Genomic DNA, 12,454 nt, shown 5'->3' on the forward strand with positions numbered 1-12,454 from the left:
AATGTCGCAATCCCGCAAAAAATCACATATTTCCACCATTACTATTAAAAAAAAAAAACAATAAAAATGGCATAAATCTTTCCCGTAGTTAGTAAACGCGATAATTTTTGCGCAAACCAATCAAAATACGCTTATTGCGATTTTTTTTTACCAAAAATATGTAGCAGAAAACAAATTGGCCTAAAATGTTAAAAAAATTTTGATTTTTAATTTTTTTTTTGAGATTGTCATATAGCAGAATGTGAAAAATATTGTTTTTTCTTTTTTTTTTTCAAAATTGTTGCTCTTTTTTTGTTTAGGCTGCATTCACATGTCAGCGTATGGATCGCGGGCAGAATCACGGGACGCATTACGCCCAAAAAAGTACAAGAGCTTCTTTGGAGCGTATTGCGTCCCGCAATTTTTTTTGCGCGATGTTACCGCGATTCGGCAGGCGGAAATCGCGGCAACATCGCTCAGCGTTTGGGGTGCTTTTGCAAATCACGGGCAACGCACAGGCATCCCGCGATTTGCAACGATCTCCGGATCGCGGGTGGAACCGCGGCGATTCTGCCCGCGATCCATACGCTGACATGTGAATGCAGCCTTATAGCGCAAAAAATAAAAATCGCACAGGTGATCATCAAATACCACCAAAAGAAAGCTCTATTTGTGGGGAAAAAAAATATAAATTTTGTTTGGGTACAGCGTTGCACGACCGCGCAATTGTCCGTTAAACGCAGAGCCGAATTGCAAAATAGGGCCTGGTCATTAAGGGGGCAAATCCTTCCGATCTTAAAGTGGTTAAACTGAATAACATTTATTTAGTATTCATGTCATTATGGATATGTCTTTTTTAACTTCATCCACTTATCTATTCATTTTATGTTTTACACTGAGGCCCTATGTTGTAAAGCGCTGCGCAAACTGTTGGTTCTATATAAATCCTGTCTTTAGTAGCCTGGAATACACAGATGTTCCATGCAGGGGCGTGCAGGCAGCCTGTTGAAATTAATGACAGGCAACTGGCTGACCTCTAAGTACATCCTGGAGTGTACATTCATGTGAGTTTGATGCAAGGATCAGAATCCAGTCTGTCTGTGACCTGATTCATACATTGGATACGTGTGGATGTGCACTCCATGATATGTGTAGGGGTCCTTGCCGATCTGTGCAGCACGCAATATGTGTGTGTTGAACCTAAAAAAGGAAAGCTAGAAAGTGAGTAGTTAACATAAGTCATTATAGAGGAATGCAAACCTTGATATTTATCATTCAGGGCAGACCTACATCTTGATATAAATGATGAAATATAGTGACACAGGAGTAAGCAGGACATGCTATGAAGCAACAATACACATGTAACCACAGGAATGATAAACAAGATACAGGAACGACAAGTGAGCTACTAAGAATATCAGTAAGTTTCCTGCAGTGTCATAGTGGTTATTATGAAGAATAAACCAAGAGGCAGAAAAGAACACAAAAAGTAAACAAATAGCAATGTAATGGGATAGCAGGCAGGAGTTTACTCAATCTAAGTGCCGGTGTTCCGTGAGAATTACCTACCCTGTGAGAATTACCTACCCCTCGTCACTTCCGGCCAGAAGCATCTGAGCAGCGCAGCAGTGCGCATGCTCAGAGCGCCGGATACCTAATGGCAGAACAGAGGAGCTTACTAGTGCGCATGCGCACTAGTATAAACCGATCACGGTGTACCGTGAAAAAAACCTACCGACGCGGCGCTTACCTAAAACAGCTGTGCTGACATACGAGTCATCCCCGCACCTGTCCCGGTCACTTCCCTGCTCTCGGCAAGTAAATATAAAAGCGGCTTTCGGCTCCGTGATTTATGTTTTCATACAGCCGCCGCCGCTTTTATATTTACTATCCGAGAGCAGGGAAGTGACCGGGACAGGAGCGGAGATCACTCGTATTTCAGTACAGCTGTTTTAATGTACCCGCTGCATTACATACAGTGCGGAGTACCGGAAGTGACGAGGGGTAGGTTTTTCTCACGGGTAGGTAATTCTCACGGAACACCGGGTCACACTATTGCGATGCGGGAACACTGCGAATATACTGCATCGCATCTGCAGCACAGGCAGTTCACACTGCCATATGCGATACGCTGGGGGTGTCAATTCGAAGTTAACAACATCCCCAGATCAGATCGCATATTGCAGTGCAATCGGACAGTTCGCACCGAAATCGTATCGCACTGGTGTCAACCACCATGCGATCCAATTCTGCAGCGGACCAAAAAAAAGGGTCCTGTGCGTGCTCACTGCAATTGCGATGCAAATTTGCACCGCACGGACATTGCATGTGATTTTAGGAGCAGTTCGCTCCAAATCATATGCGATGTCTGTGATCGCACTTAAATAACTCAATAAAAAGGCAGACACCCATTACTTCTGGAAAATAATTGGTCGCGGCCGTTTATTATTGGTTTTAAAACTTTATTAAATAAATAATCAAACATAACACACTCTTTAGAGCCGGTTCACACTACTCCGACTTAGGACACGACTTGTGTGCCCTCAAGTCGCCCCAAGTCTCTTGTCATCACAAATTCAATGTAAATGAATGAGAGCCGTCTTAATATGCACTACTGAAGTCGCTCCGACTTCAGAAAAGATTCCTGTACTACTTCAAGGCGACCTCTATCCGACTTGTGCACATAGACTTCAATGGGAGTCGCTCCTAAGTCGGATCCTTATCTATTTTCAAGCGACTGTGATCAGACTTTCCAGGAAGAAGAAAAAGATTCGCCAGGCATTCCCCACAGACAAAGTTGCCTATCATTTAAGTCTCTTCAAAGTAGTGCACAAGTCTCTTCCAAGTCTCTAAACAAGTCACGCTAAAAAGTCGCTCCTTCATGGGGTGACTTTCTGGTCACGGTAGTGTGAACCGGCTCTAACAACCCAGCCACCACGGCTCAGGCTGCATAAATAAATATTTTCAGATAAAATTCATCACTTCCAAGTTGCAAAGGTGACCCACCACATAAAAAACAGCCGCGACAAGGGAGGGAGGGATGGGGAACACCACAGGTATGCCTTCTGAGGCAAATGAGCCCCGCTGGGACGATCCCCTCTTTTTATAGAGCCCCCAAAGGAGTTCTAGAAGCTTTTCCAGCTGTCACGTGCCCCTGCAGTGCCACATAACCTCCCACTCCAGATGATTACCTCAGGATAGCACTTTCCCTTCCCGCTCTTTTTCCCTAAGGAAAAAGGGAGGGAAAAGTGACTGACCTAACACTGACTTCTTTCCCGCCACTCTCCCATGAGGAAAAGGGGGCATATTCTGCCTTCTCTTTTGCTCTCATTCCCAAATAAATAGCTTATTCAACTGTTTAGTATATCAGCAATGAGACAGAACATATTTTAATATGACACCATCAACAAAATAAGGGAGACACAGTATACAGTAACATAAACAAAGCTCTACAGTTTCTATCACGTAGCTGCCTTATTGTCCTAAAAAAGCACATTTACTGCTTTACTATATCATATAAATATTACAGAGTGCTTTATGTCTCCAGCCACATTTACAATAAATTCCCCTGAAAACGGTATCCATTGAGGGCTGATATAAAAAAAGACAAAATATTACCAACTGGTTGTCTACTCAAGGGCTCAGTGGCTTAGAATGCTGACGGGGGTTGGGGCAGTCCCCCTGTCCGTACACAATAGCTCAGCATGGGAGATCACTGCACTAACATCGCATAGTTAGTACAGCGGCTCCTGCTGAGCTCTTCAGTTTTTTTTTTTCGTTCAGCCCACTGGGTCGAACAAAAAAATAAATAAATAGTGTGTACATGGCTTTACAGCCCATTCAGACTGCAGCGAAACGACTTCCATGGGGCGACCTGTGACGTTGCGTTGCGTTGCACAGCGTGCACCGCGACCTCGGCGCGACTTGCACGGACTTCATATAATTGAAGTCAATGCAAGTCGCCTCCAGGTTGCCCCAAAGTAGTACAGGACCCTTTTTCTAAGTCGGAGCGACTTGTGTCGCTCCTATTAGAACGGGTCCGACCGTCCTGTACTATTCAATGGCGAGCGACTGACCGCGACTTGTCAGGCGACCAAGTCGCCTGACAAGTCGCGCTAGTCTGAATGGACCATTAAAGTATTGGATAGAAGGAAGATGGATTGGAATCCCTGTCAATTTTTATTGCTGTATGTGCCCTCGTTAAAGGAGATTCCCCTTTTTGTACGTAATTGAAAAATAAATTAAACAAAATATTAACCACTTGCCGACCGCCAGCAGTACATATACTGCGGCAGATCGGCTCTGTTCTGTGAAATGACATAACTGTACGACGCTTCGTGGGACTGGGAGTGTGCCAATTTGCTGCAGGGGGAAGCTGTTCTGCGGGTCCAGCAGCCATGATTGCCACCGGCCTCCTGCTATCGCTCCCCTTGGAGACAGAACGGCGGTCTGCCATTGTAAACATGGCATACCGCTGTTCTGTTAGCAATGAACACAGGGATCCTGTGTTCCTCCTATTTAGGTACACAGGTCCCTGTGTTCATTCCACAAGTCCATCCCCCACACAGTTAGAAAGCAACCCCCTAGGGACACTTTTAACCCTTTGACCGCCCCTGGTGTTAACCACTTCCCTGACAGTTTCATTATTGCAGTAACAGTGCATATTTTTAGCACTGATTACTGTAGTAATGTCACTGGTGTCCCCAAAAGTGTCAAAAATGTCAGTTAGGTGTCTGATCTGTCCGCTGCAATGTTGCAGTCCCGCTAAAAATTGCTGCTTGCTGCCATTACTAGTAATAAATAAATAAAAATAAAAGACATAAATCTTCCCCCTAGTTTGTAGACGCAATAACTTTTGCACAAACCAATCAATATACAAAATTTTTACCAAAAATATGTGGCAGAATACAAATTGGCCTAAAATGATGAAAAAATTTGAATTTACATTTTTTTTTTATTGGGAAAGTTATATAGGGGCTCTTTCACACGGCCGCTCCGCTTGTCCGCAAATCATCCTATTTTTTTGCGGATGATTTGCGGACATAATGTAAGTCAATGGCATTGCGGATGTCAGCGGAATACCATCCGCTGACATCCGATTTTCTTCCTTTCAGTTCTGTTCCATTTTTTGGAACAGAACAGAACCCTATTTTTCCTCCATGTAAAAAACAGAAAGGAAGGAAAATCGGATGTCAGCGGTGTCATCCGCTGACATCCGTAATGCCCATAGACTTACATTATGTCCGCATATAATCCGCAAACGGATGGGATGATATGCGGACACACAGAGCGGATGACACAAGTGTCATCCGCTCTGTGAAAAAAAAAAAAAAAAAAAAGTCCCGCAGCGGATAAGAACAGCGGAGCGGCCGTGTGAAAGAGCCCTAGCAGAAAGTAAAAAATATTGTTTGTTTGTTTTTCAGAATTGATGCACTTTTTTTGTTTATAACACATAAAAATAACAATTGTATAGGTGATCAAATACCACCTACAAAGCTCTATTTGTGGGGAAAAATGACATCAATTTTATTTGGGTACAGTGTCGCACAAACGCGCAGTTGCTAGTTAAAGTAACTCAGTGCCAAATCACAAAAAATAACCTGGTCATTAAGAGGGAAAACCTTCTGGTCCAGAAGTGGTTAAAAAGCAACATAGTGACATAGTGGTTAGCACCTCTGTTCTCCCTGTGCTTGTGTGGGTTCCCTCCACCCACGCCAACCAGACATGCTGGTAGGTTAACGGGCTGTCTATATTTAGTAGACTTCAGGTAGCGTAATGTGACAGAATCAGGCGAATGTAGGCGACACTAGGAGAGGCTCTCTTTTTTTTTTTACCTTAGCAGTATTAGCTGTTATCCTGCAATCCACTGGAGTGTCCATGGCCAAGACTCTGGTGGTGATGCAGCACTCTTCTCATTTCTCCAGCATTCCAATACATATATTTCTCCATACATGTCAGCCATGCCACACATACTGTGCACTTTGTGGAACCACAGAGCACAGCATCTAGCTACACCAATGTCAGCGACCTTAGTGAGTTAATGTTTCGATTATGTTGCCAATATTACATGAGTGTTTTATTTGCTACATTCTTTTCATTTATGTTTGCTGCAAGTGCTACCTGAAGTTTATTTTATTTGGTTGTCGGAGTCCTTTGGAGAATGTAGGCCTCATGCATATGGAGCTTATAAGAACGCCACTTATACAGGTGTTTAGCGTTTTTATTTTTTTTTTTTCTTTCTGTAAAAGCACCTCTATGTTAGCCTATGTAGTCATGCAGGCATGGGTGTTTACAGACATATTTGAGGAGGAGCATTTAAAGGCAGAAAAAAAAAACCCAAAGGTATGTTCTGAGAGGAGCTTTTGAGGGGAAAAAAAACGTGCGTGCACGCTTAAAAACATGCATAAACGCACGCGTGTGCACTTAACTGTATTCCACTTGCCAGAATAAATTATTATTTTGGTCAGTAGAATGCATTTAGGCTCAAATGCCATATGCGCATAAACATGCGTAAATGCATGCATAAACATACATATTGTAATATCAGAGGTGATTTTTCTGTCAAATTCTGGTGGAAAAAATGCTGTTTGTTTTCATAAACCTGTGTGTTTTAGGGCCTAAGGCATTTTCAGGTCAGCTGCTAGACTTGTGTTCTTTACTCTCCTGTATTGCGCTGTCAGCCTTGTTTCTTTTCTAAATTGGCCCTAGTATGTGTATGTATTCATGCATATGAGGTTGGGACTTGTAAGCTCCTTGAGGGCAGGGACTGTTGTGAATGTACAATATGTAAGACATTATATATATTTTATGCACTATATAAAAGCAAAGAATAAAACATTTTTACCACAAAAACTATTTTATATATATTATATATATATATATATATATATATATATATATATATATATATATATATATATAGACAGCGGAAATTAAAAAAAAAAGGTGAGGACAGAACCCGACAGTATATTGGTTGGACAATTAGCTGTGGTTTTAACATGCAAACAAAAGAAAACATACTTACATTATTCTTTTGGCATACGATTTCCTAAAAAAAAAAAAAAAAAAGAAAAAAAAAAAAAACATAAATATATATATATATTAGAATAGAGTAGTCCTTTTTTCTTTACAGAAGATTAAAGTGCGAAACTGACCATTCCATAAGTACCCTTACACAGTTCAAACTGCATGGAGCATGATTTGTAACATTCAAGTAAGGATGGCAGAAGCATGTCAAATGCACTAAAAATGTAGTCCATTCCACTTTACTCATAACCATTTCAAAGCACCTTATGAAGCATGTACACAAGTTTTACAGGAAACTAATGCCTCGTACACACGCAATGATTATCGGCCGACCGATCGGCCGTCTTTTGTCCAGTGTTGTTGTGTTGGTTGAAATGTGCTCTAGACTGCACACAAATTTTCTCGGCCAACAAAAATTTACTTCAGAAGTGATGTCATGTGCTGGTTTACTTTTCGTGTGTTTTTTCTTCTCTGAGCATGCCCAGTCTTGCTCATCAGATTTTTGTCTGCGGAAATCTGTACTGACTGACGGAAAATCGGCCGTTCTGTTGACGGCCAACAAGAATTTTATAGCCTGCACACCAGATTTTGTTCGGCCGAAAAGTCGGAGTCGGTTGTCGAAAGCATCATACTAACAAGCCGAAAATCGGCCGATTGGACGTTGGTCGAAAATTCGCGGCCAACTATCAATGCGTGTGTACGAGGCATAAGGCCCACTGGACATTTTCCCAGCTCCTTTGAACACCTTTTCTCGTGGCAAGAGAAAAGCAGCTTAAAAAAACGCGCCCCAAGTCACATTTAGGCTCCGTTCACATCTAGGCGTTTTGGGGCGTTTTTGGGGCGTTTTTCTGCTCTAGGATCAGCTCTCAAAACGCCCAACAAGACAAATCCTATTCATTTCAATGGCCCCTGTTCACATCTGAGCGTTTTGAAGCTGTATACAAAACGCCCAACGCTCAAAAAAGTACATGAGCTTCTTTTTGGGCAGATTACAGGCGTTTTCCATTGATCTCTATTCAATCTAAAAACGCCTTCACAAAAATCGCGGTAAAAATCGCGGTAAAATCGCGGTAAAAAACGCCGCAAAAATCGCGGTAAAATCGCGGTAAAAAACACGCGAAAAACGCTACGCTCAGGTGTGAATGTAGCCTTAGGCACGTCAATCGTTTGGGCATTCATTCATTCAATTGGCCAGAATATAGAAACATAGAAAAGTGACGGCAGAGAAAGGACCGAGTGGTCCATTGAGTCCGCCTTATATTTGGTTTGTTTGTTTATATAGATGTCTGTTTGTCCAAAAGCATGTTTGTTAATTATTAACCACTTAAGCCCCGGAAGATTTTACCCCCTTCCTGACCAGGGGGTATTTTGCGATTCGGCACTGCGTGACTTTAACGGACAATTGCGCGGTCGTGCGACGCTGTACCTAAACGAATTTGACGTCCTTTTTTTCCCACAAACAGAGCTTTCTTTTGGTGGTATTTGATCACCTGTGCGATTTTTTGATCACGCGCTATAAACAAAAAAAAGCGTCAATTTTGCAAAAATAACAATATTTTTCAAATCTTTTTATATGAAATTCCCAAAAAAAAAAAAAGTAAAAATCAAAATTTTTTAACATTTTCTGCCAATTTGTTTTATGCTACATATGTTTGGTAAAAAAAAAATCGCAAAAAGCGTATTTTGATTGGTTTGCGCAATAAAGGGAAAGATTTTTGTCATTTTTGTTGTTTTTTTTTTAACGCGTAATGGCGGCGATCTGCGATTTTTTTTGCGGTACTGGGACATTGCGGCGGACAGATCGGACCCTTGACTGATATTTTTGACACTTTTGGGGTTACCAGTGACATTTCTACAGTAATCAGTGCTATATATATGCACTGTTACTGTAAAAATACACTGGCAGTAAAGGGGTTAACTTTAATTGAGAGGGAGGGGCTGTGTGTGTCCCTAGGGGCGTGATTCTAACTGTGATTGGCTTGAGGTGTAGTTACACTGATCTACGGTTCTACATAGTAGAACCGTATGATCAGTGTCTCTACACAGGGAGAACTGACAGGCAGCTTGTTTACACAAGCTGCCTGCCTTTCTCCCTCTCCCCCGACGATCGCAGAGTGACCGGCGGACATCGGGTCCGCTGGTCACACGCGCGGGGGGGGTGCGTGACCACGCGGGAGCGGGAGCGCGCCGCCGGCGGCGCGTGCTCGCTCCCCAGACCCTCCCAGGCTAGTGACGTACCGATACGTCACTCTGCCTGTGAGGGGCTGACCGCCGCAGTATATAGTCGTGCGGCGGTCGGCAAGTGGTTAATAAGTAATATTAATTTATAAAAAATAATATAAATGAATATTCATTTATTCTGGCCATCCATTGAAATAAATGAACACTCAAGCACTAAAAAGGCCTCGTGCTTAGGCACGTTTAGATGCATTTACAGGCGTTCAGGTGCATCAAGCATTTTTTCTGCTCATGTGCTATTCTCCTGAATGTTCAAGTGATGTTTTTTTCAGCCTCCAAGCGCTCCTCTTCTTTTTGCATGTAAATGCCTGTGCGTGCATGCCCCTTTTACTAACAGAAATAGGGCTTCCTGTGCTGACTGACTTCTGAAATTGCTGTTTGCCTGGCTGTCTCTGGCTTCACTACTCTGAGTCACTGCCCCAGAACAAATTTGCATTAGCTAAAATCAGAGGGAAGTAAAAACTACAAATTAGCGTACATTTTGGTCAATGGCTCAAAGTACTAAAGTAACTGCATTACAGTAAGATAACTACCGTTTTCAGAAGCAGAAGTTAAAGTGGAACTAAATTCTGGAAGCTGTTCCCCCCAAAAAAAAAGGCAGACAGAGGTTGAAGTATTAGTCACCAGTATTGCATGTGGTCTCCCTACATCTAATCTTTCCCCATTGTGGATTTACCATGCCATGTTTTGCATCTTTGCGTTGAGGAGGCCATCTTGGGAGAGGCAAAGCTCTGTTTCCAGAGAGCTTTTGTCTGTGATCTTCTAGGAAGGAGAACAATGAGTAGCACGGTAGTGACATCACCAAATATCACTTCAAATCTGGTGAGGCTAGCAGTCAGAGGCAGCAGTGCCTTAGAACACGCACTGCAGATACAAAGCTATGAGGTTGTAGGTACAGTGCATCCGGAAAGTATTCCCAGTGCTTCACTTTTTCCACAATTTGTTATGTTACAAGCCTTATTCCAAAATGGATTAAATTCATTAAAATAATAAAAGGTGATGCCACCCTTGATGTGAAATAGGTGTGAATTGCTGGCCCTTTAAATAAGGTGATGAAGCAACTTAAATTGAAAACAAAAGTATATAAAGATATGGCGCTACACCAAATTTGCTATACAATAACCCACAAGTGGCCTATATGGATTATAGTGCATAATTCTGATATTAAAGAATGTTGTAAGGGGGGATGGGTGCGCTGATAGTGTGTTGAAGCTGCTCCCGGTATTCAGTGCTTTTGAATATAGATAAATGTATATGTGGTGTGGGGTGCGCTAAACAACAAATAAATAATGAATATATAACATATATCTATGTGTGAACCAAATCAACAAAAGTAAATATATATAACATATATCAATCTGTGAAGCCAATTAATAATGCAAATCAATTGGTGCATAAACATAAAAGTTCATAAGTGTCCATAAAAATTTTGCAGGTGAGTAGAATTGTATTCTATCCGAATAATACGTGTATCCACCACCGAGTGAAATTCATCCTTACCAAACGGAAATAAATAAGGTGCAACTATATTTTCTTGTGCTGAAAAAATATCCAATCTCCTTGTGAACAAACACCACGTGTAAATCACCAAGAATTAGCCTCTTACCAGATGGTAATAGGTATGCACTTGTTCAGTGAAACCACCGCCTTGCTTCCTCTTTAAAATCCTGAAGTGGGATGTAGAACCGCTCTACCTTTCTTTCTCCACTAGATGGCAACGAGTACCAGCAAGAAACACAGCCTCATCCTTCTTTACAAGCTCACAAAACCACCGTGTATTAAAGGAAAAAAAAGGGCTAATAGTGTATTACCCTTGAGATTTATTCAAAAAACAGTTGATAATGCACTTACAATTAGATGTCCTGTATTCAGCATAAACATAGGCATACGAATTCCTGCAAAGGCTTGCAGCCGGCTGCAGCACGGACCGCAAGTTGTGTGCGCCTCCTAATCTGACCGGTTTCTTCCCATAGGACTTCTACTGAGACAGGAGTACTGGCGCATCGTCACTTCCGCTTTATTTATACAGGTGGAAGCAGATTGTCTAACTTCCGGTGTCTGCAGAGCAGGTAGTATAAAACATTGATCCATAGCACATCCTGGTGACACAGGAAGTAAACACTTCACTTCCTGTCTGCACAGGAAGCAAACACTTTACTTCCTGTCTGCAGAGCAAGTGTCTGCAGAGCAGGTATGCTTTGGAACTTCTGGCTGATAGCAATTTAAGGCAAATTACTTAAATATGGGTAACTTTCCTTGTGTTAAAAGGAATGTATAAAAACATACTTTATTATTTGTTAAAAACAAATGTATAAAAACATCGATCTATGGCACATCCTGGTGACACCGGAAGTAAACACTTTCCTTCCTGTCCTACAACACACTGCTTTAGGAGCGTAGTGGGAAAGGGGTGACACCGGAAATATGTGTATAATAAAATGTATTGAACTATATTAAACCATATGCTCCAATACAAATTTAAAATAAATGTTAAAAGATAACTAAAATATAAAACCTGCCAAAATATATGTGGGGATCAACAGTTATTAATGTGTGCGTTTATGTCCCACTCTATGTTGAGTCCCCGGGGTCTGGAGCAGCCGAGCTCATATATCCAGAAGGTTTCCCTCCTGGATATAGACCTCCTCAGATTGCTCCCCCTCCAGTGTGGTGTATATTTCTCAATAACGATGATTTTTAACCTCTTGGGATTTTTTCTGTGACATTGGGCGAAGTGTTGGGATACACTATGCCCAGGAAAAGCTTTGTGTATGTTGGTCAGATGTTCTCCAATACGTATGGCGGCAGTACGTATGGTTCTTCCAACATACTGGTAATTGCACTCACACTGTAAAAGGTATACAACCCCTTTCGTATGGCAGGAAATAAAATTTCTAATGGGGTACTCTTTACCTGTCACAGTTGAATGAAATTTATTAGTCCTGATAGTTTGAGCTTCTTTACACACTCTGCAACTCCTGCAGGGAAAGAAGCCCTTCATATCAGGAAAAAATTTTGGGATGGTAGGAGGATCAATGGGATTGGGGGCTACCAGATCTCGTAAGTTCTGTGCCTTCCTGTAAATGATAGGTGGAACTTCTGGTAGCATGGGTCCTAAAATTTTATCTTTCTGTAGGACTCCCCAGTGTTTCCGGAATACATGATTTAGCCACTTGTAGTTTTGTGAGAATCTCGTAATGAAAGCAAATTC

At 41.8% G+C, this 12,454-nt stretch overlaps 1 protein-coding gene across 2 annotated transcripts in view; it reads right to left on the reverse strand.

Moving 5' to 3' along the window:
• Positions 1–12,454, reverse strand: part of MAP3K5 (mitogen-activated protein kinase kinase kinase 5) — a 286,689-nt gene that overhangs the window by 182,268 nt on the left and 91,967 nt on the right. For both annotated transcript variants that reach the window (XM_082249712.1, XM_082249711.1), the window contains one exon: positions 7,004–7,027. In XM_082249712.1, coding sequence (XP_082105838.1) covers positions 7,004–7,027 — 24 coding nt within the window. The remainder of the gene's footprint in view (positions 1–7,003; positions 7,028–12,454) is intronic.

The sequence above is a fragment of the Pelophylax lessonae genome (assembly GCF_965119305.1).
Source record: "Pelophylax lessonae genome assembly, chromosome: 3".
NCBI lineage: Eukaryota > Metazoa > Chordata > Amphibia > Anura > Ranidae > Pelophylax > Pelophylax lessonae.